The sequence below is a fragment of the Wyeomyia smithii genome, chromosome 1 (assembly GCF_029784165.1).
Source record: "Wyeomyia smithii strain HCP4-BCI-WySm-NY-G18 chromosome 1, ASM2978416v1, whole genome shotgun sequence".
Lineage (NCBI taxonomy): Eukaryota > Metazoa > Arthropoda > Insecta > Diptera > Culicidae > Wyeomyia > Wyeomyia smithii.
The window spans coordinates 131,362,507-131,390,107 of record NC_073694.1 but is presented as its reverse complement, the minus strand read 5'-3'; the positions used below and the strand labels follow the sequence as shown (position 1 = coordinate 131,390,107).

The 27,601-nt window shown below is 38.3% G+C and overlaps 1 protein-coding gene across 6 annotated transcripts in view; it reads right to left on the bottom strand.

The window, feature by feature from the left end:
- Nucleotides 1–27,601, bottom strand: part of LOC129729364 (lutropin-choriogonadotropic hormone receptor) — a 135,242-nt gene that overhangs the window by 9,902 nt on the left and 97,739 nt on the right. For all 6 annotated transcript variants that reach the window (XM_055687891.1, XM_055687925.1, XM_055687906.1 and 3 more), the window contains 8 exons: nucleotides 25,176–25,244; nucleotides 25,012–25,086; nucleotides 24,433–24,550; nucleotides 24,142–24,324; nucleotides 14,206–14,312; nucleotides 13,911–14,141; nucleotides 13,694–13,846; nucleotides 13,485–13,627 (listed from right to left, as the gene is read on the bottom strand). In XM_055687891.1, the coding sequence (XP_055543866.1) occupies nucleotides 13,485–13,627; nucleotides 13,694–13,846; nucleotides 13,911–14,141; nucleotides 14,206–14,312; nucleotides 24,142–24,324; nucleotides 24,433–24,550; nucleotides 25,012–25,086; nucleotides 25,176–25,244 (1,079 nt within the window). The remainder of the gene's footprint in view (nucleotides 1–13,484; nucleotides 13,628–13,693; nucleotides 13,847–13,910; nucleotides 14,142–14,205; nucleotides 14,313–24,141; nucleotides 24,325–24,432; nucleotides 24,551–25,011; nucleotides 25,087–25,175; nucleotides 25,245–27,601) is intronic.

Sequence of the window (27,601 nt, the reverse complement as noted above, 5' to 3'; positions counted from 1 at the left end):
TAGCACCAAACGTCTCGATTTGCCAGTTAAGGGCTTAGGCCTTCTGCCCGCAATAAAGTTTTGCTTTATCTTGGCAACAGCACATTCTGTGCTGAATCCAATAAAACACAATCTGTTGCGGCCGTCTTATTCACTGAATGCGGAAACAGCATTTACAGAGTTTGATCAGCGAAATGCCTTTCTCAAGGCAAATAAACAAATAATTGAAGGTTAATAATTTTCTGGCATCAACACAAGCAGACATTCTGTGCGGGATGCAATTAAATTCTGTTGTAGTTGTCTAATTTTTACTTTATTTAGTAGACCCCCCACTGTAGGGGCAGCGCAAAGGCTGCGATCAGCATGACCGACTTTGAATAACAAACTGCCCTGTTATAATGCATTCCAAAGACAGTTAGTTCGACTATGCAGAGCTAATATGAAGTCTATTCTATCAATCAGCATGAACAGAATTTCGTCGTCTCTCAGCTGCCAAGTTGCAACATGATGCAACACGCAACAGCGAGCAAACGAAATCGCTTGATGTTACAAACCGCAATAAGATACGGGTTAAAACCGTTGCGTGTGTGAGAGCACCATCGGTGTTTATTCGCTGGATACAAAAATCAAATGCGAATTGTGGAATAATTCGTCAAAAGAACATTAGGAAATGGTAAAACTGAACTGAAAGGCGTGGCCTATTACGTAGCACCCTTCGGCTATAAAAGAGTGAGAAAACAAGCTACATTCATTAGTCGGAAGGTGAACTGGATGGACCGTCTACAACGTTGACAGCAGTAGCAGCAGATATCGGCACTCAGCAGTAACAGACCATAGCAGCGGGTCGCGCCTGTGGCTGCCTTCAAATTAAACACCTGCCCTGTGGTTGGTCACCACGTCTCAGAAGCATCGCGGTTCTTCTCAGTGTGTGTCGCCAGACTGCCATTATTCCCCCACTGTTGGGGCAACATGAAGATTGCCATCAGGAAATTCAATTTTGGAAATCAAAATGCCTTTTTCAAGGCAAATAAACAAGTCATTGAAAGTTAATAATTTTTACAACGCAAACAAGCGTTCTGTGCTGGATCCTAGCAATTTGAATCTGTCGCGGCCGTCTAATTTACTAAATGTGGAATAGCTTCCACATTGCATGTTGACCGTGTATCTTGATTCCCCCACTGTGAGAGCAGCATAAAGGTTGGCGATCAGTAACCGATTTTGAACAGCAAAATGCCTTTTTCAAGGCAAATAAACAAGTAATTGAAAGTTGATAATTTCTGGCATCAACACAAGCAAACATTCTTTGCTGGATCCTAGCAATCAAATTGTTGTAGTTGTCTAATTTTACCTCATTTAGTTGATACCCCCACATTTGGGACAGCACAAAAGCTGCTATCAGCATAACCGATTTTGAATAACAAACTGCCCTGTTAGAAAGCATTCACAAAGGCAGTTAGTTCGACTATGCAGAACTGATATGAAGTCGATTCTATCAAACAGCATGAACAGAATTTCGTCGTCTCCCAGCTGCTCAGTTGCAACATGATGCAACACGCAAAAGCGAGCAAACGAATTCGCTTGATGTTAGAAACCGCAACACGATACGGGCTAAAATCGTGGCGTGCATGAGAGCACCATCGGTGTTTATTCGCTGGAAACAAATATCGAATGCGAATTGTGGCTTAATTCGTCTAAAGAATATTAGAGAATTAGACAACTGAACAGAAAGGCGTGGCCTATTTTTAAGCACCCTTCGGTTATAAAAGAGTGTTTCTGGTAAAACAAGCTACATTTTTGAGGCGGAAGGCGAACCGGATGGACAGTCTACACAACATTGACTGATAGTAGCGGCAGCAGTAGCAGCTGCAGCGGGTTGCGCTAGTAGCTGGGTTTCCGTATTTGCATTCGAATTGAACATACTAGATAAACTGTTGTCTCTGTGGCAGTTCGTTACCTCTTAACGTGTGTGGTCAGAGTGCCGTTATTCCCCCATCAGCATATCCGATTTGGAAAAACAAAATGCCTTTTTCAAGGCAAATGAACAAGTAATTGAAGGGTAATATTTTTATAAAACACAAGCCAGCATTCTGTGTTGGATCTAAACAAACAAATTTTGTCGCGGCCTTCTATTTTACTGAATGTGAAAACAGCTTTCGAAGTGCGTGTTGTCAGAGTGCCTTATTCATCACTATCAGAACAGCACAAAGGTTACGATCAGCAATCGATTTGGAACAGCAAAATGCCTTTTTCAAGGCAAATAAACAAGTAATTGAAGGTTAATAATTTTCTGGCATCAACACAAGCAGACATTCTGTGCGGGATTCTAGCAATCGAATTCTGTTGTAGTTGTCTAATTTTTACACTATTTAGTTAGTTCCCCCACTGTTGTGGCAGCACAAAGGCTGCGATCAGCATTACCAATTTTGAACAACAAACTGCCCTGTTCTGTTTGAACGCCTTTTTTTATGTTCATCTATAATTTATTTGACACGGCACAAATACAATTTAATGTTTAACGGCGCCAATTATATCTGGTAGCTTACTTTCTAAAGTATCTTAATAACTAAAAGCAAATTTTTTATCCTCGCTGCCGACTACGAGCTGAAACTAAATCTAACTTAAAGCTATAATATTTTGCATTAAAAGCACTGGTTTACTGTATGATGGTTTTCATTGCCATAGGTAAGCAGCATATTGAATATGTTCCGCTGCTGGGCCAAGATATTACGGACTGGCATATTGGGTTGTCTCCCTCGGGACCTGAGAGTATCGTGCGGGTCTAGTTGCTGTTTCCGGATCCGGGGTCTTAACGTGTTCTTGTCGTTTGGTTGGATGTAGGTGGAAGGGGATAGGACTAAACTGGGGCGTGGATGGATTTCAGGAAAACGTATATAAGGGACATGTAGGATAGGTCACGGCTCGCCAAGACATCACGAACAGGAACAGCCGGCTGCCTACCTTCGGCCTGCAGGGAAGCTATTATTCTAGACCTGGCGTCACGGTGTACAGGGCATGACCAAACAACGTGCTCTATGTCGTGATAACCTTCACCACAGGCACAGACACCACTCTCTCCGAGCCCAACACGACGGAGATGCGCGTCAAATCTATAGTGATTGGACATAAGCCGGGACATCACACAAATGAAATCCCGATCTACATCCAACCCATTTAACCACGGGTTCGTCGACATCTTGGGGATAATGGAATATAACCACCTTCCCAGTTCCCCTCTGGTCCAAGCATTTTGCCAACTGATGATCGTATTCTGACGTACAAATGAGAAAAATTCATTAAAGACAATTGGTCTTTCATAAATTCCACCGTTTGTTGCGCCCACCTTAGCCAAAGAGTTCGCTTTCTCATTGCCCGGTATCGAGCAGTGAGAAGGGACCCACGCTAAGGTAATCTGAGTAGATTTTTCGGATAAAGCACTCAGATGTTCCCGTATTTTCCCCAGGAAATACGGAGAGTGCTTAACATCTTTCATCGATCAGAGAGCCTCAATGGAACTGAGACTGTCCGTAAAGATGAAATAATGGTCCGTGGGCATTTTTTCGATAATCCCTAGGGTGTACTGAATTGCAGCTAATTCTGCGACGTAAACAGAAGCAGGATTATCGAGCTTATGGGAGACGGTTAAATTGTTATTGAAAATACCGAAGCCAGTGGACCCATCAAGAAGTGATCCGTCAGTGTAGAACATATTGTTGCAGTTGATGTTTCGATATTTATTGGAAAAAATTTTGGGGATCTGCTGCACGCGTAAATGATCCGGGATTCCACGACTTTCTTCTATCATGGATGTATCGAAAAACACAGTAGAACCAGAAGTATTTGGAATATTCAAAGAAGGGTTAATATTTTGGGACATGTGATTGAAATACAATGTCATAAAACGGGTTTGATAATTAAGTTCGATTAACCTTTCAAAATTTTCAATCACAGGACGGTTCAAGACCTCACATTTGATAAGAATGCGAGAAGATAGGCTCCAGAAACGGGTTTTCAATGGAAGTACTCCAGCTAAGACCTCCAAACTCATCGTATGGGTCGACTGCATGCAACCCAAGGCGATACGAAAACAACGATATTGTATTCGCTCCAGTTTGATCAAATGTGTGTTTGCTGCGGAGCGGAAGCAGAAACACCCGTACTCAATGACAGACAATATCGATGTTTGGTAAAGCCTATAAGGTCTCCTGGGTGGGCTCCCCACCATTGTCCGGTTATTGTACGAAGAAAATTCACTCTTTGTTGACATTTTTTCATCAGATACCTAACGTGACAACCCCAGGTGCCTTTAGAGTCGAACCAGACACCAAGATATTTGTGTACCAAAACCTGAGAAATCGTTTTACCCATTAATTGTGTTTGGAGCTGAGCAGGTTCATGCTTCCTAGAAAAAACTACTATCTCAGTCTTCTCCGGAGAGAATTCGATACCTAGCTGAAAAGCCCAAGCAGACAAATTGTCCAAGGTATCTTGCACTGGTCCTTGCAAATCGGCAGCTTTGGCTCCTGTAACAGAGATTACACTGTCGTCTGCAAGTTGTCTTATCGTGCATGAATTTGCCAGACATTCGTCGATGTCATTTACATAAAAGTTGTAAAGAAGGGGGCTTAAACATGAGCCCTGGGGAAGACCCATGTAGCTAATGCGAAAAGTTGCCAAATCGCCGTGCGTAAAATGCATGTGCTTTTCGGACAACAAATTGTTTAAAAAATTGTTTAGAATTGGAGAAAATCCTTGTCGGTGAAGTTTGCCCGAAAGAATGTCAATAGAAACGGAATCAAAAGCCCCCTTAATGTCCAAGAACGCAGACGCCATTTGTTCTTTGCGAGCATACGCCAGCTGAATATCTGATGAAAGCAACGCAAGACAATCATTCGTCCCTTTGGCACGGAGGAAGCCAAATTGAGTTTCTGATAGTAGACCATTTGATTCGACCCAGTGGTCTAAACGACGGAGTATCATTTTTTCCATCAATTTCCGGATACCCTGGTTTCCCTGGTTTTTGGATGGCGATTACCTTCACTTGCCTCCAATCTTGCGGTACAATGTTTTGGTCCAGGAACTTATTGAACAAGTTCAACAAGCGCCTCTTGGCATTGCCGGGTAGATTCTTCAACAAGTTGAATTTGATTCTATCTAACCCAGGCGCGTTATTGTTACAGGACAGGAGGGCAACTGAAAATTCTGCCATCGTAAAAGGTGATTCTATTGCGTCGTGACCCGGAGACGTATCGCGAACAAAGTTTTGCTCAGGAACAGAGTCCGGACATACTTTCCTGGCAAAATCAAATATCCACCGACTTGAAGACTCCTCGCTTTCGTTGACCGTTACGCGATTCCGCATTCTTCGGGCTGTGTTCCAAAGAGTGCTCATCGATGTCTCCCTCGACGTCTCGTTCACGAACCGACGCCAATATCCGCGTTTCTTTGCTTTAGCCAGGCTTTTAAGCTTGGTATTAAGCTCCGAATACCGTAAATAGTCGTCGGGTATACCTCCCTTCTGGAAGGTCAAAAACGCGTCGGATCTTTGCGTGTAGGCATCGGAGCACTCTTTGTCCCACCACGGAGTGGGAGGCCGTTCTTTGATCGTTACGCCGGGATATTTCTTCGTTTGGGCTTGCAATGCGGCGTCGAGAATCAAACCCGCGAGGAGGTTGTATTCTTCAAGTGGTGGGTGATGTTGAATCGACTCGACCGCTTTTGAAATCATTTCCTCGTATAACTTCCAATCGACATTCCGTGTGAGGTCATACGGAATGTCAATTGGTCGCATGCGGGTTAACCCGTTAGTAATTGAAATAGGAATAGGCAAATGGTCGCTACCGTGGGGATCGAGGATTACCTTCCATGTGCAATCCAACCGTAGCGACGTCGAACATAAGGATAGATCCAAAGCGCTTGGGCGCGCTGGAGGTTTCGGGATACGTGTCATTTCACCGTTGTTCAAAATAGTCATGTCGAAGTCATCGCAAAGGTTATAGATTAAAGAGGAGCGGTTATCATTGTAGGGGGAACCCCAAGCCACACCATGAGAGTTGAAGTCTCCCAAAATCAAACGTGGCGAGGGAAGAAGTTCTATTAAATTAAAGAGCAACCGTTGCCCAACCTGTGCTCTGGGAGGAATATATATTGAGGCAATACAAAGCTCTTTACCTTGTATTGTCATTTGACATGCGACAACTTCGATGCCTGGGATCGAGGGGAGGTTAATACGATAGAAAGAATAGCACTTTTTAATCCTCAGAAGTACTCCTCCATATGGGGTGTCTCGATCAAGGCGAATAATATTAAAATCATGGAAGTTGAGATCAATATTTGAAGTAAGCCAAGTTTCACAAAGAGAAAATGCATCGCATTTGTTTCTATTGATTAAAACTTTAAATGAATCCATTTTTGGTAAAATACTTCTACAATTCCACTGTAAGACAGAGATAGAATCCTTCGTATACGCAGATGAATTAGGCATCGAAGAATACAATCGCTGAAAGGAGGGGCCATTGGGCAGTCAACTGGTTCAAAAATGATCTAACTGTTGGGAGGAATGCTGTAAGAAAAACTTTAATTGGATCGGGTATATTGAAATTTTCAATGATCCAGTCCACAATGTCAGAGAATTTCACAAATCCAGAGTTTGTTTCATCAACTGGGTGTGCAAAAGGAACACCTGGGGTTTTAGATGTTCCTGGCAGTGCTGGGAACTCCCTCTGGGACTTTAAATTTGCAAGCCCAGGAGGAGTTTGCTTCGGTTTTTCCGCAGCACTGTTTGGTTTGTTTGTAACTTTCATTTCACTTTGGGAAATCTTAGGACCTTTTCGGGGAAGTTTAGGAGAGGAAATATTTTTCCTCTTTCTAGACGCCCCAGGATTGGCATAAGATGTTCCCGCTGGTGAATCGTCAGAATCGGTTTCATCAGAGGATAACAGATCAAAGGGGTTCGATGTTATGGTAGAAGTGGTCACGGTCTTCTTCAGCATCTCAGTGTAAAATCGCTTTGAACGCTCCTTAAGTGACCGCTTGATTTTATCTCTGCGCTGCATGTACACCGGGCATGTGGAGAGCTCATGCTGATTTTCCCCACAGTGAATACATTTTTCAGCATTTACACTGCAAGAATCGTCCGCATGAGTTTCTCCACACTTGCTACATCGTGCCTTATTGCAGCAGTAGGCGGCTGTGTGGCCTAGCTGCTTGCAATTGGTGCAATTCATAACACGGGGTACATACAATCGCACAGGCAGACAAACCCGATCGATCGAGACGTGGCTAGGGAGAGCAGATCCGGCAAACGTAACACGAAACGAGTCTGACGGAGTGTACACTTTTGTGCCGTTGACAAGAGACACAGACCGCAATTGCTTGCAATCTATGATGTTTACTTTTACGTCGTGACACAAAGCATTTTTGAAGCAGCCTAAACCGCTTGCCAAGATACACTCTACCGACAGACTCGAATCGGTTATGACACCGTCGATCTCCACGTCTCGTGCGGGTATATAAACGCGATACTCGCGTGTGAAAAGCTCGGAGCAAGCAAAAGCGTTGGCCTGTTCCAGGTCGCTGACCACGACACGGAGCTTGTTGGGTCTGACCTTGGAGATTTCGGTCACGGCCTTGTACCCCTCCGTCAGGTCTTTCGAAATCTGCAGGATGTTTAACGGTTTCGATTTCGGTCCTGCTTTTGGCCGAAAGAAAACAGTAAAACTGCCCTGAGATCCGTCCGGGTAAAGCCGCGAGGCGCGAGGGGAGGACTGGAGAATTAACAGAGGAAGGGTTGGCAGGAGGGACAGGGTCGGAGGGGTTCGGGGATGGTAGCACGGGAGGCGAGGGATCTACATCCATCGCGCTAAATCTAGCGCACTAGCGCCGACAGAACACGTACCTCTTTACTTCTCCCTTCAGCAGGGTTGGTTGTCCGAACGGTCGAAGCTGCAGCCGTTACCGCCAGCAGCACCAATACAGCAGCTCCAAACAGCCGCCAGCAGCGAGCCGGGTGTGCGATCACTCAGCACAGCGACACAACTCGCTGTCAACTGTTGGCTTCTTCTTTTTCCTCTTTTGTGTAGAGATTCTCGTCCACTGCTGTAGCACAAATCACTTAGCAGCCAAATCGGCTTACGCACCAGCAAACAGCCACGATGCGAAACAGTTGCACAAAGGCGGGCGACCTTGAACCTTCACTCGACCAGGCAAACAATGCCAACACTTGCTCACGCGTCTTTTGTTTAATATTCTATCGGAGCGATCACCAAACACGTCCGATACTGATGCGTGTTCGGCACAGAATGGTTTGAACGCCTTAACAAAGGTGATTAATTCGACTTTACAGGAATATCTTGAAGTCGATTCAATCAATCAGCATGAACAGAATTTCGTCGTCTCCCAGCTGCTCAGTTACAACACGATGCAACACGCAACAGCGAGCAAACGAAATCGCTTAACAAATAACTTGCCCGGTGGTTGGTCAACATATCTCAGGAGCAGCGCGGTTCTCGCTTCTCAGCGTGTGTCGTCAGACTGCCGTTATTGCCCCATTACTGAGGCAGCATAAAGGTTGCCATCAGCAAATCCAATTTTGAGCAGCAAAATGCTTTTCTCAAGGCAAATAAACAAATTTTTGAAGGTTAATAATTTTTTGACAATTCAAGTGAGCAATCTGTGCTGGATAGTAGCAATTTAAATTTGTACCAGCCGTCTAATTTACAGAATGTGAAACAGCTTTTACAGCTCGTATTTTCAGTGTATTTATTACCTCACTCCGCGGAGAAAAGACAGTTTTTACTTCAAAAAACGACCTTCAAACTTTAAATAATGGATATCATCTATAATTATTGAAATAGTAACGATTTGGCAATCCCAGTGCAATCTTGAATACTCCTGTGATTTTGCTTTGAATTTTGTATTGGGAAAATGGAAAGAAAAAATCGAGTCTAAAGAAACTATTCTTGATGTATTTTTGAATCTGATCGGCAATTTTGAAACAATTTCTGAGTCCTTATGGTTGCAAACATTGAAGCGCTGTGGTATCAATTTAAAAACTTAAATGCAGGAACTCACAAGACCCGTTTTGATGATTGCGGATTTCATTGCTAATACACTTGGTGTACCGCAAGGAAGTGTTTTAGGGCCCATTCTGTTTATAATTTACATCAATGGCATGAAGCGAGTTTAACGGTTTTGTGATATAAATTTATTTGCCGGTGACACTGTTTTGTTCATTCTAGCAAAAAAAAGTAATACGATTGATATTAGGATGTAATAGATACACTTCCTCGAGTTTTATGCTGGACGCATTGCTTTCCATGAAGCGACGTGTATATTTTTTATTTTGTTTATTTTACACTCAACATTCAAATGAAAATGATTAGTTTTAAAGTAAATGACTTGCATGAATTTGACAATGATGTTTCTATACAGTCAAGTTTTTTTACGCAAGGGATACGTTCTAAATTTGTAAAGAACCGCAGAAAAAGACTAACTTGAGTTAAAAATATAACGCAGCAAACTGTCCCAAAATGTTTGAACTTCGACTAAGTATGATACAGCCGGAATCCGTTGGTTGGAACACGACTGCCACCCAACTAGCGAATCGTGTACGTTAGTTGGGTGAACTGACAGCTGGGCGAATTTTTAACAGGGGAGCGCCGATTGATTGTTTCCTTTCTGCTTTGAAAAAAAAATCCTAATTTTGTAGCGGTAAAAGTATGTCAAAGAAAATACACTTTGCTCTTCTGTCTTGCTTCTGTGATAATAATAAATAATTCATGTGTTTGGTAAATACTTTGATAAAGCGCAAGCACATCACTGCTTCTTGCCTAAGAGAAATGTACCGCGACGCTGGATATGTCCGGTGAAGGCGTTGAAGAAATAAAAGAACGAAAAACCAAACAATAAATCTTTGAATTACACGCAAAATGTTGTAGATGTATAACATGTGCTGTCTAAATTACGCGATTGATTATGTCAGAGATGATTTGCATGAATTGTCCAGCTAATAGTGCTGAGGAACAAACTTATCAATACTGAATGGAATAAGGGTAATAACTGAATATGTTCATAAATTTTACTTAACAATAAATGATACAATTTTTTTTTAATAATTTTTTTTCACTTTTCAGACCCCTAAAATGCATTTGAATGACGTTGAATTCTGACATTAGAGTGCTTTTTAGTTGGGTGACGGCCCAACTAGCGAACACCCAACTAACGAACACCCAACGAGCGAATCACCACTATAGTGGTCAGTCTAAAGGCCAGAATATAATATTCTAAATTTTCAGTATTTACACCAAAAATTGTGAGTTTTTTAAAAACTGATATATCATTACTTTTGTCCTAAAACGGAAAACGTAATTGGAATGAGGTCAATATATTGTACCGTTTCTGAGTTATTGCGAAAACCAACCCGCGTAAAAAACTTGGCTGTATAAATTTTTTAATAATATGCTGCTTCCTGTAATCGAGTTGATAGGGGAGGTGATTTTAGTAGGCACAACACTAGAATCACGGATGAGAACACCACATTTTTTAATTGGAAGGTCACAGAGCTCTCTGGTGTACAAAGTAATAAACTTTTTCAATGCAATGCCAAGACAGGTAAAATGTGAAGTAACAATAATGGCAGAGTTTAAAAGGCTTTTTATATCCAGAACCAATTCTGATTAGATAATGCTCCTAAATGTTAGGTTCAATTCCTAACCAAGTTCAGATAATTCACTGGTTGGAAACGTTCTGAATGAACCTTGGATCAATTATGTTATTGGAAAATCGTTTTTTTGCCTTTCTCCTAGAAAGGTATAGTAATCACTTGCAAATCCGAAAGTATAAAAGTGCTCCAAAGGGCAGAATGGCATATATCACTCGACTCAGCTCGACGAGCTGAGCATTTTCTGTATGTATGTGTGTGTGTGTATGTGTGTGTGTATGTGCAGATTTTTATTCTCACTCACTTTTTTCAGAGATGGCTGGACCGATTTTCATGAAATTAATTGCAAATGAAAGGTCTATTTGTCCCATAAGACCCTATCCAATTTCATTGCAATCGGACTAATAGTTTAGAGGTTATGTATCAAAATGTAAAAATCATGAAACATCATTATCTCTGAAACCACACAACCGATTTGAACAAAATTTCTAATAAACGGGCTACCTGAAAAACCCTTAACTTTTGAATTTCATAAAGATTGAATTGGTGGTTTAAAAGTTATGAAAAGAAACGTGTTCTGAAGACTGTTTAATCTCACTCATGTTTCTCAGAGATGGCTGGACCGATTTTCATAAAATCAGTGTCAAATGGAAGGTCTAGTTGTCCCTTAAGACCCTATTGATTTGTTTTGCAATCGGTCTATTACTTTTCCTGTTATGTTTAAAAATGTGAAATCCAGCTATGAAAAGGAACATATTCCGAAGATTACTTGGACTCACTCACTTTTCTCAGAGATGGCTGACCCGATTTCCACAAAATTGGTGTCAAATGAAAGGTCTAGCTGCCTCATAACACCTTATTGAATTTTACTCTAATCGAGCTGTAACTTCGTCTGTAATGTACCGAAATGTGAAAATCACGAAACTTCATTATCTCAGAAACTACACAACCGAATTGATTAATGTTATTATCAGATGAGCGGGCTAGTTAAGGGTTAACTGATGAATTATGATTGAACACGTGGTTTCAAAGTTTGGCTGTCCTATACGTTCCCATTTCATTTGATTATAATCGAACTTAAGCAACCGTTATGTATGAAATTGGCAATAAAACTACGAAAGTCTATTATCTCAAAGATTACATGACTTATTTGAACATAACTAGTGTCATACGAACGAGTCTTCCCTCGAACTTACAAAAAACAAACATTATAACAATTTGATATGTATGTGGTTCAAAAGTTATGGGAAGAAAAGAAATTCAAAAACTATTTGAAACTATACCTGCTTCGATCGATATATGTGGTTCAACATAATTTAAATGTGGTGTCGTACTATTTGAACGATCCAAATTCATTGATTCCTTGCGATGTGTTTGAAGTCTGCAAATGCACGACGAATCGGCCATAGGATATGATCAAAGTCAAATAACAAATCGTTTGAAATGATTGGTTTCATCAAAATGACAACATCCTCGACTTTTGGCTTCTGTACATCGCCTCAATTCTGAATATATTCATATTGGGTGGTATTCGGTCATTTTCAGCAGATTTCCTGGCATCAATCTGACACAGGAAATACTCATATTGGAAGGTATTTGGTTATTTGGTTGTTTTCCAGAAACTGAAAGTGGTCATCTTTAAATTCAAAATGGTGTCCAGGGTTAATGTTTGGTTTCTATGCATCATCCCGATTACGGAAATATCCATATTGAGTATTATTTGGTCATTTTCGACTGTTTCCTAGAAGTTGCCATTTAGCAATTAAAAATGGTGCCTGAGGTCAATTGTTAGCTCATTGCATCATTCTGGTTCCAGAGACACTCATATTGGATGGTATTTGGTTATTTTAGGCTGTTTTTCACAAACCGGAAGTCGCCGTCTTGGGTTTCTGTGCTTATAGAAAAGGGAGAGGTGTCAAGCCATTATTCACATATTTGTTACCTCTAAAAATATTCACCTGCCAAATTTGGTTCCTTTTAGTTGATTAGTTCTCGAGATGTGTAGAAATTTGTGTTTAATTTGTATAGTTCCCCTACCTTTCAAAAGAAGGAGGGGTGTCAAAGCATTATGGACATATTATTTACCACTAAAAACATTGACCTGTCAAATTTGGTTCCATTTAGTTGATTAGTTCTCAAGATGTGCAGAAATTTGTGTTTCATGTGTATGGAACCCCTCCCTTTCAGAAAAGGGAGGGGCGTCCAACTATTATGGACATATTTGTTACTCCTTAAAACATCCACATGCCAAATTCGGTTTTGCTTGCTTGGTTTGTTCTTGAGATGTGCAGAAATTTATGTTTAATTTAGAAATTTATGTTTAATAGGACCCCTCCCTTCCAGAAGAGGGAGGGGTCTCAAACTATCATAGGAACCTTTATCGGCACCAAAAATCCCTACATACAAATTTTCACGTCGATCGGTTCGGCAGTTTTTGAGCCTTATTCAGACAGACAGACAGACCGGACTGCATTTTTATATGTATAGATTACAACATCAATTTTTTCGAACCTAAAGAGTGAGTATACATTCATTGGATTGAAGCGTTCGTGTAAATCTATTTTTACAAATAATAAGTTTGAATGAGAAAGGCTAGGTCTGACCGCTAGGTGGATTAATTTAGGTTTTTAAATTTATTTTCAAATTATCGGTGTTCTTTTGAAGGGTGCCTGTATTAATAACCGATTCTAGATAATATCATACTTAAATAATTGGACCGGCTCAAACCGATGAAAGGTTATGATGTGGGGCCATCATCACCATTTTATATTCCTTTAAAAAAAAACGTAATACCGTTTAAAACATAGAGAAGTAAAATTAATTTTCATTCGCGTACAACAATACTTACCATACTGCCAGTCAAACGCAAAGTTGAAATATTCTCCCATGGAATGAGCATCAATAGAGGCAATGAGCAGTAGGTATAATCCCATACACAAATCTGCAAATGCCAAATGGCAAATTAAAAATCTGGGCACCGTAAGGTCAGAGCTGCAATAATTAATATTCTATATTGAACACATGAGCACCATAATTAACGATATATGTGGAATTTACCGGTTTGAGAACAATACCACTAGCACCGCAACATTTCCGAATACAGCCAACAGCACCACCACCCACACGGAACCACGCAACCAATGCGAACCCATCACATCTTCACAAGGGTTCAACGCGTCTGGCATTGGATAGCATTTTACATCAAATTTTCTGTCAAATCAAAGCGTCTTTGCAATTATTTACAAGCATCAAAACATATGAACTTTCAACGTACGTTGGTGTTAAGTTGCCACAAATCGCCTCCGTGGAAATGGGTTGAATTGTGTCATGGAATGTTCCCGAAATAGGTTCCTCGGAGTACAAATCTGAAACGTCTTCACGAATAACACTGTCATCAACTGGAAAACCTGTAATAGGCTGGAAGAAACTTTCCTCTGCAACTCTATCTTTTCCGGAGGAGCTCAGTATAGTGGCCTCTTCTGATCCACCAGCATCAGCGAGATTTCTGTGGAAAGAGCACAGTAAGTAATTGTAACATATTATAGCTTTCACAAGTGCGTAAATCTCACCGTGACAAAACGCGCAACCGACCGAAACCCGGTTCATTTAATGAAGCATAACGTTTTCTGCGCTGGGAAACATTCTGAACGGGCATCTGCTCACCCGTGTGCACCGTCTGCCATTTACACAAAATCAATAAATAACGGATTAGATGGTCGTAGGTTTGATATAATAAATGCTTAACATTATTCCCGGGTAACTAAACGTTCGTTCTCATTAAGGACAAAAAACTAACTCTAATTATTACACAACAAATATATACTGGTTTGAAACTGGATCGAATCAAATTTGCTGCTTTCTCAGACTACTGAATGTTGTCGTGCGAACAACCTTTTCTAATATCACTGATCGAGCCCTTTCTTTCAATCTGACTTTAGCACGGTATTTATAGAACTATCATTATTAGGTTCCAAAAATCGAGTGTTGAACAACTGAAACTTTCAAACAGCATTTTCCAAAAATATGATATACGTCATTGCAGTCGTACTTCGTGAAGCAGTGAAACGAACAGCTTGAGTAGTTGCTTTATTCAAGAAGCAATTATAATTCCCGTAATTGATTGGTTTACTTTCGAGAACCAGTGAGACTTACTGACAAAGCATATTATTCAGCATGATTTAGTTTCCCAAGGTTTCATGCTTGTTAGTAAAATGAATTGAAGCTTGTTACCTCCCAATATGACATGATCTGTAAGTTTTTTTTTGTTTGTTCGCGGTCGTTTGAGTTATGGCAGTGGTTTTCAATCTTCTTTAGTTCATGTACCCCCTTTTGACTGTCTATACGAGCGTTTCCGCCCTCTATCGACACAATGAAAGAAACATCTTGATTCTTGGAGTTGTTGTTGACAAAGCACACCTTACGTTATTCTCAATGTCCTGTCTGTTTCGATATTCAGTTTTCATCTGCAACATTGCAGAAAATCCTGATTTACATTAATGAGTCGACACGAATGGCAGCAACAATCGTAACGTTAATTCTGCGATATTAGGGAAAAAAACACTCAGCGTCGTCTAGTAATCGCACTTTGAATTTTCTTCAAATAACTCCTTCGACAAGAAGGAGACAAAACTATTAGACCCTACCGCGAAACTAAATTCGAAGGTGAAATTTTTGCGGAGCATTCCATTGGCATCGGAATGCTTATTTAAACAGCACAATTGAAAAAACACAATAATCACAAGGGACAGTAAAAATGGAGTGTTAAACCAGAAAAATTATCTGCACGTGAAAACTCGTTCACAGAACAGATATGTAACTTCGAACAAAACTCTGCTACAAATCCTAGCCTACGCTTTCGCGTTTGTTTTTCACTGTTTTATCCTACATTGATTTTACAGTACATCGTTGAAACAGTTTGCTCGAATAGTTTGAACATGCAACAACATCTATTCTTTATTTGCTTCAATTATCAGACGAAAAGGTGGTCTTGAATTTATCAAAATCAAGTTTAGACAGGACCGCATTCAAAAGATTTTCAAGCGGAAATGCAGTAACCATTCGCAATCAACATGAATGGAAAAAACTAAACTAAAAATCTCTCAACCATTCAAACATTGCTAAACAAATTGTCTTGGATTGTACACCCCGCGACTGTTGAAACAATTTCAAGCAGTTAGTTAAATTACCTAAATATTTTCGTTGGGATTCGAATCCGAATTTCTCGACTAACGGCAATAATTTTTTTCTTGTACCGTTCATTAGACCTAACATTCCGAGTAATGCATATTAGACGCGCTATACACAGCACTGCTTGCGACATTAGGTACTGAGCAAGATCGCGCCAAATGACCAATGGTCGAATATCGACCATTTTTGATTTGAATGAAACTTTGCACACGTATTTGGCTTAGCAAACTGAGCATTTTCCACAGGTGGAGAGATTTTTTACACCCATGAGTTGCATTCTAAAAGGGCGTATGCCTTTTGGCATAGGTTTTATTCGAAGCATTGTAGCCCAGAAACCGTTGGTTGTATAGAAAAACTGTCTGAGAATGAGTTGTAGGGAATTTAAAATGCACCATAAAAAAATATCCACTGTACAAAAAAAAATTTTTTTGACAAAAAAAAATTAAAAATAAACATTAAATTTCAATTTAAAAAAAAAAGAGTTGAATTTTTTTTTTATTTTTTTTTTTTCAAAGAAACTTGATGTTGATACGCAACTTTTAAAAAAAGTCCAGGATGGATAAATGATAATAATTTTTTTATGGTAGATTAATTTTTTTATGAAAATTTTAATTTAAACATTTTTCAAAATATTTGTATTCTGATGATTTTAAAAGATGCAGAGAGTCATTTTGAATCAAAAAGATTGTGGTAGTAAACATTCTAAAGGCATCGGTTTTCGAGTTATTTTGAATTTAAGCTCGAAAAATTAATAATACTTCGGAAAATACATGTTTTTCTTATTTTGCCCATGGTTCTCCAGCAAAACCAAACGTTCATTGGAATGCTTGATCAAAAATATACAATTCATTCTTTGACAACAAAACGATTGGATAAATAACTCAAGCGCTAAACCTTAGCCTACCTACACGTTTCCCCTTGCCGAATGTTTTATAAAAAAATATGTTTGTCGTGCAACACTACCTACTTGTTTACTAATAATAACTGTTTGTAAAGTACGCAACCAACAACTACTGTATTACCTATAATATCTGTTTTCGTATATAAATACGATTGCACTACTCCAGATGTGTTAGTAACAGTTTGCATTTTGTGAAGATGAATAAAGTGAAAATGAAATACACCAAGCCCAAATGCTGTAAACCCTTTCCTGATCATCGATGCTCATCAAGCTTACGCAAATTAAACGAAAACGTTATTGCAAAATTAAAAATATTGAACAGTCAAGCTCATTTTAATACGTCTTTATCAATTTGTGATTCGTGTAGTTATTGGAATGATAGTCAAGTCACCATTCATCCCTTCGTTGTTTACTATTCAGAATCTGGAACACTTAAGAATATCAGCTTCATCATAATATCGGAAGTAGTCCATCATGATACTGTTGCGGTTCAAGTGTTCATTGCCAAATTAATGAGTTTTTGGAAACAACAATACAGTCGAAAAAAGCGACATTTATGTCTGATGAAGCTGCCTCACAATATGAAAATAGAATAAATTTTGCAAGTCTTTGCAAGTTCAAAACAAAATATAACGTCGATGCAGAGTGGCATTTTTTTGCGACTTCTCATGGTAAAGGCCCATGCGATGCAATTGGTGGCACATTAAAACGAATGGCAAGAAATGCAAGTTTAGCTAAAGAACATGAACATCCCATTACAAGCGCAAAAGAATTGTATGATTGGTCTAATCAGGAAAGTAATGAAAATTCATCAAAAATGTCATTTAGTTGGGTATCATATGAAGAATATGAACAAGGAGTAACAGAATGGAGCAATATTTTCAAAAAATCTATAATAATAGCTGCCACACAAAAGTATTACTCTTTTGTTCCAATTTCAGAAAATAAGATACAAACGAAGCTGTTTTCAAAAGATGACGAATCATTTACTTATGATGTATATAAAATATAAGGTGAAACTAGTTCTGTAAAGTATCTATGTCATTAAAAAAATATGTTCCTAAGAAAATAAAACTCGAAAATAAATATTTGATTCTTATATATATTTATATCACTTAGAACATTTAACTCTTTTCTTAAGAACCGTTCTCCCAATCGTTTTGTTGTCAAAGAATGAATTATATATTTTTGATCAAGCATTTCAATGAACGTATGGTTTTTGCTGGAGAACCATGGACAAATTAAGAAAAACGTGTATTTTCCTAAATAATTATAATTTTTCGAGCTTAAATTGGAAATAACTTAAAAACCAATGCCTTTAGAAACTTACTACCAAGAGCTTTTAGATTCAAAATGACTCTCTGCATATTTTAAAATTATTAGAATACAAATATTTTGAAAAATGTTTGAATTAGAATTTTCAAAAAAAAAATCTACCCAAAAAAAATTATTTTTCATTTCTCCATCCTGGACTTTTTTTTTGAAGTTGCGTTTTAACATCAAGTTTCTTTGAAAAAAAAATCAAAAAAAATTCAACTCTTTTTTTTAAATTGAAATTTAATGTTTATTTTTAATTTTTTTGGTCAAACAATTTTTTTTTTGTACAGTGGACATTTTTTTTATGATTCATTTTCGATTCGCTACAGCTCATTCTCAGACAGTTTTTCTATACAACCAACGGTTTCTGGGCTACAATGCTTCGAATAAAACCTATGCCAAAAGGCATACGCCCTTTTAGAATGTAACTCATGGGTGTCAAAAATCTCTCCACCTGTGAAAAATGCTCAGTTTGCTAAGCCAAATACGTGTGCAAAGTTTCATTCAAATCAAAAATGGTCGATTGAATTTTCGCGTATTTCCAGGCGATTTGAAATGATTTTGCTCTACTATGTAAAAAAAACGATTGTCGTTAGTCAAGGTATTCGGTGTTAATCTTGAGCAACAATAAAATTCATTAAAATAATATGTACAAAAAAACCTTGCGCGTATGCGGATGGTACTGTACGATTATCATGAAAACGCACTCTCGCTATACCAGTACCGGAGAGAACAAAGAATTTTCTCGACGAGAGAGCGGCGAGAGGTCGCACAGTTTGTTTTTTTTTTGCTTTTTTGTTGTGTATGAGAACAAGAGACCGAAATAATTCTTTACCACGAGCAGGTATGAATGGTATAAATGTAATAAAATTTTGAGTGTAAAATGCGTTCTCTCCACCGCTAGATGTCGATACTTAAAATAAAGAGATTTCGTCTCGTTTTTTGGTTCTTTAGTTGAACAGATGTGAATCGATGGATTATCAGCACAAACAACACTTGAATAAAAATAATATTTGATTATGTTGTCTGCTACAGATTTTCAAACTTTAAATCCTGTAGTTTCAAATTCAATTTTAAAATTTCTAAATTACTAAGAGACCGGCCACATTTCACGTGGACAGTTCAATCGTCATTTCAGACCCCCTTGTCCCCCTCGTGAAAGGTCGAATTGACAAAACCGCCTCGATAAAGAGGAGAAACTTTGTCAACGTGGACACAAAGAAAAATTGGAAAACGTTTGTTTCTGTGGTTTATTTAGAGATTTAAAATAAGTAAGTTCGGCAGAAGACTAACAAAAATAATTTCAGATTCAGCTTAAAATCACCTAGATCAGAAAGCCATTAATTAAAAAAAATCCCATAAAAGTTCAGGAAATGAAAAAAAAAACAGAATAGTCAGGAGCAAAAGTACGCAAGGGGTAAAAGTACGCGTTGGCCTTTTCGAAACATACTAGCAATAAACTGGCAACATTATATGAATTTGCAGCATTATAATGTTAGTTAATCCGATTTTGTTTGGATTTCAAAATGGCGACTTCCAGCTATGGGAAACAACCTAGAATTGTCCAGTACCCCCCAATATGTGCATTTCTGAAATTAGAATGGTGCCCTGAGACCAAGAGTCGACTTCAGACGCCGTTTTCAAATTCAATATAGTGACTTTCGGTTAATCTGGTGTCATTTTCAGTTCTCTTGGCATCATTCCGTTTCTAAAAATACTCATGATTGCGTTTGCGTTTCATGGCGACAGGTCGTTGAGGTTCTATGCCGAATCCAGAATACGTCTCCACAGAACTCGGTATTGGCTGCTTCTCTCTGATCTATTCACCTTGAGGCTCTCCTCGTTGTCACATGTCACGAGAGTACCAAGATAAACAAATTCGTCGACCACTTCGAAAGTACCCTCTTCTATCTCCACCGTAGTACTAACTCCCGCAGAACTACCACGCTCTCTGCCATCCACCATGTACTTCGTTTTGGCAGTGTTTATGGGGAGTCCAATTCTCGCAACTTCCCTTTTGAGAACCGTAAAAGCCTTCGCAACTGCTCTATAGCTATAGTATAGCTGATTTTGATCTTCGAATCAATTTGATTCCGAAAATACCCATATTTGGTTGGATTCGACCATTTGAAGTTGTTTCAAAGTTCGTCTATTAACATTCCACGAGAATACAAATGCTATTCGGCCGACATGAATCATCGAAAGGTATTTATTGAGTAGCCATCACATTAATTACGATTGTATCGACCGAGTGAACCTGGTCCGATTTGCGAAGCGTTAATATAGAAGCAAAGCGAGCTATCTTCGGTTACACTGTCAGAACGAGATCAAGTTTCTCTAGTATCTCTGAGTGTTTCTCTATTACCAATCCCGAGTACAAACGCGTTTCTTTGGAAAATATACATCGTGTTTTCATTTGAGTACCACATCTACTACAGTGGCGGCGTGAAAGCAGAAAGGGGAGTCGGTTTCGTGCTCATAGGGAAACAGATGAAGCGTGTCATTAGATGGAGGTCGATCAGTGGCCGTATATGCGTGTTGAGAATTGAGGGCAAATTTTTCAACTACAGCCTGATGAATGTGAATGTGCAGATAGTAGTGTGATAGTGTGACGGATGTTGGTGCTGAGGTGGTGTTAGATAGGGATACTTTTAAAGTAGTCGACGAATTTATTTATCTGGGTACATTAGTGACAAATGACAACGAGGTTATCCGTGAGATAAAAAGGCGGATAGCAGCTGCAAACAGGGCCGTAAAGTGAGTAACCTGCTGAGGTCCCGTTGTCTGCAAACCCGTACTAAACTAACATTATTCCTTCCCGTGGCCCTCTACGGTCATGAAGCATGGACGTTGAAAGAGGCGAGCTCTTGATGTAGGATTTTGCGTTCAATCCTTGACGGCAAACTAGAAAAATGGTGTTTGGCGCAGACGCAGGAATCATGAAATGTACCAAGTGTACAAAACGGCGGATATTGTCAAGCGAATAATACACGGCAGGTTGCAGTGGGCTGGACATGTAGCTAGAATGCCAGAATAACGACCAGCGAAAACTATATTAAGCAGAAACCCCTATAGAGGCCTTCGAATTCGAGGTAGGCCCCGTTCTCGTTGGATGTGTGCTGTCGACGAGGATGACCGCGAAATAGGTGTTAGGGGAGATTAGACGATAGCAGCCCAAGACCGAGTGACATGGCGATGTATTCCGGAATCGGCATTGGATCGATAATCGTTCTGCCGTCGTTGAAATAAAATAAGTAAGATGACGTAGAACTTCACAAACATTGGAGCGAAAACATTTTTTGGTAGATTTTTTTACAAGTTTTGAAAGTTTTAGTTGAAAATGCCTAAATTGAAAATGCGCTATTAAAAACTGGTGAATATCATTTCCAATGGCATTTGCTCATTGACCAAGATCTACGTATCAACCCAAAAATACGTGTTTTTTGCTTCGTTTGTGCTACTAAATACAGGCAAATGTCTTCATCTTCCTCACCTGTATATACCTTATTGAGTTACGGTTACACAATATTTGATAGGTAGATACTAGAGATCCTCAGAGGGAGAGATAAGCGATGAAAAAAACCGTTGATTTGGCAACTAGGTTTCACATATCAGAGGTGCCAGATCTCTTCTCAAAGCGCAATGTTCACTATCTTTTTTATTCGGCTCGTATAACTGATGGTGACGATGGAAGTCCTGGGGAATAATAAAGTGCATCACAAAAACCGTGAAGGTGTTAAATTTTATGTTTATGTTTAATTTTATATACTTTCATCATTATTCTGTAGATCATACAAAGGGTTTGTGAACCACCAGTTAAAAATCACTGTGATGAAGCAACTTTGGAGCATTCTGAATTCATGTTTCAGCAATAAAACATGAAAAACGTGTAAAAATAAATATATTCTTTATTTAACCTTTTTGCAATACCTTTCAATGTGTTACCTTTTTTGTTCGTTTGGCTCGAATTTTGACATGTTCGTTTGGCTCACAACACTCTCTTCGCATATTTCTCCCTCTGAGTATTGCTAATAGATACGCTCTGGGCAGCCTACAGTCCCTATATTTACAGTCTGGCTAATAGAAAATCATGTAATCTGGCAACCGGATAATAGGATTAAAATAGTAAGCAGTGTTGCAGTTCTTGTTAAATTTATTGAAAATTAGAATATTAAATGTTCGTCTAATTGTTGATTTTATGTAACCTGTTGCTTTGTATCATAAGCTGAAATCAAATTAAGAACTAATTTAATCTATACACAACACACAATAAATGATAATAAATCAAATATAATCTCAACTATGTTTTGAAGGCTTATTTGCCGTGTTTTATTTTTTTCCAGAAAATCAGATTTTGATTGAAATTTTTAAGAGTGATTTACTGTCTCGTATGTAGTCTTTGTATCATTATTAAAACAGTGGGAATTATTTGGCTAACTTTTAGCTAACCGCGGTCTCAATACTCCCCTCATATTTGAGCTTCATGTTCGATCGGCTCCGGTTCGATTGGCTCCTATAACGGAATCCGCCAGACTTTTAATACAGGGACTGTAGGGCAGCCCCATTGGCTGGTTCGTCTACCCGCTATCCAACGGTGGTGGCGCTGCGAGCGTAAATAACTAGTCGGTACTTTTCGTAACTGATCCGACTGAGCTCACAACAAACAAGACTTCAAAACAGTTTCAAAAAACAAAAAAAAATTAACTTTCATATTTTTAATGACTATAATGCAAGTAAAGCTATTTTTATTTCTATTTCAAGCAGTAAATGTGGAGCTGACGATTGAAAAATGTACTAACTGGGGAAATAGTTAATTAGAAATTTACGAAAAATTTACGAAAAATATACTTATACGTCTTGCGGTGGTGTAATAGGAAACGCATCTGACCGGCGATTAGAAGTTGTGGGTTCGAGTCCCACCTGCTGGAATATATTTTTCGTAAATTTCTAATTACCGTTTTCCCTAGTTAGTACATTTTTCAATCGTCAGCACCACATTTACTGCTTGAAATAGAAATAAAAATAGCTTGACTTGCATTATAGTCATTAAAAATAAGGAGGATAAATATTTCATGACGGACCAACACGTCAAGTTGTTGCCGTTGGGAACCATTCAAATATTATATAACGCGGAATTTGGCAATTTTCAATACCCACCCACCCCCACGTAACGCAATTTCACATGTGTGTGGCAACACATGCAATGTAACCGAACGAATACCCCTCCACCCCTGAGCGCGTTATGTATTATTTGAACGATCCCTTGGTAGAGACGGCAACAGACTGGCGCTTTTCGATCTCTTACTGATGCAGTAAACCCTATAGTCTGGCGGAGTGGATTCGGGAACCAATTTAAACTGTTATAACGGTAACCAGTCAATGAAAATTCTATACGACTGGTTCGCGTTACAACAGTTTAAATTGGTTCCCGAAACCACTCCGCCAGACTGTAAATATAGGGACTGTAGTAAACCCCACTGTGACGTGAGAGTTACGAAACAAAAGCCAGCCACCAAACAATACTCTCTACTGAGTAAATGTTGACGTGCGATAAAGTGTGCAAGCGATTCAAAATAGCTATTTAGCGAGGCCGACTTATACGTCTTGCGGTGGTGTAATCGGAAACGCATCTGACCGGAGATTAGAAGTTGTGTGTTCGAGTCCCCCCACCTGCTGGACTATATTTTTCGTAAATTTCTAATCAACTATTTCCCCAGTTAGTACATTTTGTAATCGTCAGCTCAACATTTACTGCTTGAAATAGAAACAAAAAAAATATCTCATTTTACCCGAGATATATGAAACATGTGCTCAACATGTCTAAAGAACTTTCCAAAAACAAAATGAAGAGAATACAAATACAATGATCTTAAATTTATCTCTCATATAGACAACAATTTTGGTTTTTTTTTTGTCAGATTTCCAATTTTTTTAGAAAAAAAACGTGTCCACGTGGACATTTTCATTATTTCCCCTTCTTCGTGGACAAGCGTCAACATTTGCGTACCCCTCATAAGTTGTGGAAAGTGGAAGGCCCCTAACAATAATATAAAATAATTTGAACGATTTCCCAAAATAAACAAAATAAGACATCACTTACACTATCCTTTAGATCAAGTCCTGCTAAGCTGACGCTTGGTATTGGATATCCATCGGCATTGCATTTCTTTTGCTCTTCGTAATACCGCCGTAGGTCTTCTTCGTGTCCTGTTGGGTCATGGCGAGCGGGAAACTTGAACGCACAACAGTGAAAAGAATGCGTCAAGAACGCGGTTTGCAAATTCTGTGCGCGTGAAGTTATTTCGAGCAACGGAGAATAATAAATCGTTAATTGGACCAACGTCAACAAGTTTTAATTGATGATGATAGTAAAACATAACGGCATGCTTACCTTAAAGTTATAAACCGAAGGGATTGTTTTGAGTGAGTGGGTGTTTTGTATTCGAAGCGTCTCAAGATCGTTAAGCCCATCGGAAGGCATCGCTTCGATTGCCGTACTGGAAAGGTCGCTGAAGGTATAGGCGAATTATAAATAAATTCGATATGATTTTGGTTGTTGTCGTTGGTTTTGATGAACACAAATATAGGAATGTTGACGAAATACGAATTTTAGTTCATCTGCATAGGCAAAACAGAAGGTGTAAAGTGGCATAGATAACATAAAACTAGAATGTTATTGCCATCTTTTTTGTTCGTTTGAAATAACTTTAAAAGTATAAAGTTTCTATCTACAATTGTGATAATATATCTACAAAGTTCGTTAGGGTGTTAGCTACTTGGACAATAAAACAAAACTAATTTCGAGAAAATAAACGCAGAACGATACACAAGTAATAACATACACTAGATATCATTATAAACGCAACCATACGCAATAATATGCTAACGAATATGATATTAGGAAAATACTGTGACATCATGACCATAACCAGTGTTCATGTTCTACAAACCAATGCATCAATATACCTACAGTTCTCTGATGTTTTGAATCCCAGCAAAAGCTCTACGATCAATATGTTTTAGCTTAAAATTGAGTTTTAGGCTCCTGAATAAAAAAATACAAAAAAAAAACTGGTTCATTGAAATCTAATCATAATGATGATAATCGATAGTTCGATCTATGATAAAACTTACAGTTTGGCCACTTGCGAGCCGTTGAATGCATCTCCATAAATGTGTGAAATTTCATTATTATCTAGTATTCTGCAAATATAAAAAGGAGAGAAAAAGAAACAACTAAATATGGAGATGTTATATTTGAACAAAATAAAATAAATAAACCTATTTCTGGTATACGTTTAAAATTAAAATTGCTCAAATTTTGAATACAAAAGCAATTTGAAATATTCATCATCAAAAAAATAAATTTGTCAGAGCGCCATATGTCAAACTTTAAAAATAACAAGGTGCTGAAAAATTTAGCAAAATTTTGAAGCCCTAAACAGTTGGTACTCTGAATTAAAAATTGAAGAAAACCTAGCAGATACAATGATAAACGGTTTAGAAAGGTTAACAGTGCATCATCTGTTATTACAACTGGAATGACATTCACAAAAGTCTTTCACAGATATGTACTTTCTTCATTGTGCGTCTGGAATGTCGCTGTAACTTTGGTCATAATTGGGTCCTCAAGTTTTCCACGGCTTCCTGAAAGTTATGTATCAGCTGAAAGAGTGTAATTTCAAAGGAAAACGTAATTTTCAAAAAAAATGTTTATCGTTGTCCTTCGATTTTGAAATGAAGAATAAAAAACTGTCATTTACTACATTTCGAGCAGTATTTTATTCTTCATTTCAAAATCGAAGGCCTACGATTAACTATTTTTTTAAATCACTTTTTGTTCGGAAAACGCATCTTTTCCAAATGCTATATAGAAACTGGTGTTTAATCCCAAATGTTAGTCGTTTACAAATTTAGAATGTCTACACCTGAAATGTTTGCAACATTGTTCGAAGCAAAGTCATCTTGATTCAATGGTATGCTGACTTGGCTAGCTTTTAAAACAATACCCTTAAGTCCCCTACTGTATTTAAATTCGGCTGAATCAGTCATGCTAACTAATACTGAAGTTATATAGCCCTATTTTTGTGACGCTTTGTGCTAATGCTTGTGACATGTGGGTACACAAACTAACTTTTGTAGTTTACCTCTTCTTATCGGACATTTCATTTGTTCTCAGCTAAGCAAGCAATAAACAGAGAGAACGCAAAATGCGATTAATACTGGTTGCTCAGCTGAACCTGTAAGATTCTGATTTAACCATTTTGCTATTGGGATGAAAGTATATTCAACGTCGACACTGAAACACTGCTAACACGTTCGGAAAGTATCACGACGCGATTTCAAATAACATAGGGTAACCGCTCCTATATTCATCTCATCACGCCTTTTTGATTAATTTATCGTCAAATTTTACCATATTTTCAACGTAAAACTTTCAGCTACTTGAGAAAATCGAAAAACAAATAAATATACCTACTTTCAAAAATTTGTAGAAATTTGACGGTATTGGACAAATGAGAGAAATAAGATGAATATAGTTGCACCAAGCTGTTGAGATGAATAATGGAGCGATTACCCTACTGAGGAAAAGGAAAGAGTCATACCACATGCATAATATATATGTACGTAATAGTGGCGATCTTTTCTAGTACACTTCCCCCCACGCTGCCCAATGAATTTTGGTCCCAAGCAAGGAAGATCAAAATTACTCACTCGAAGAATCATTTCTGATGTTTTATTGTACAGAATGCTTTTACCAGTTTTCATTTATCCAACAATAATGCGGCTGCTTAGTTATAATTATAAAAAAAAATGTTAATGAAATATTACAGAAAAATCAAAACCGAAAGTTTTCATTTTTTGAAGACCAAAATTCTTTCATCGATTCCCAAGCAGCACCTACAACAAATTTTGAAATGATACTAGTCAATATTTGTTGTTTTGAAGGTTCATTATTGGTCCAAGAAACTTTTTCACTTGCTCTAATTAAGTTTAAAAGAATTGAGCAACATTATGTTATTTACGGGTATCATTCTCGTAATTCAACGCTACAAGTTATCTAATAGTTTTCTGCAATCTAGTTCCAACTGCATATTTCATGATGCTTACAACGATAATACCACATGATGTTGCGTATTGTTGTTTCACAACCTAGGGGGGCTACCTAGGGATGAAAATGTATAGCAACATCGTATTGAACCATACAATTGCTAAAAATACCAACAGCTTCATAGGAGGCGCGTGAATAAATACCAAGTAAAACAACTTTTGCACTATACATTTTTAATCGCAGGAAGAAATACATACCTATCAGATTAGTAATTAGAGAAAGATTTCAAGGTAGAGTAGGGAACATATTTTACGCAGCTTTAGGAGCCGCCAGTGTATTGAGACGAAATACTCGAAATCAGTAAGGTGAAATACAAATATAAGTATAGCAAATTGTTCTCTATCTATTTCTCTGTCAGCACTTGTTTTTAGATTCTAAAACCGATTTAGCAAACTTTAATAATAATCAATTAAAGTTTCCTATCGAGGGACACTATTCTAAACACTCC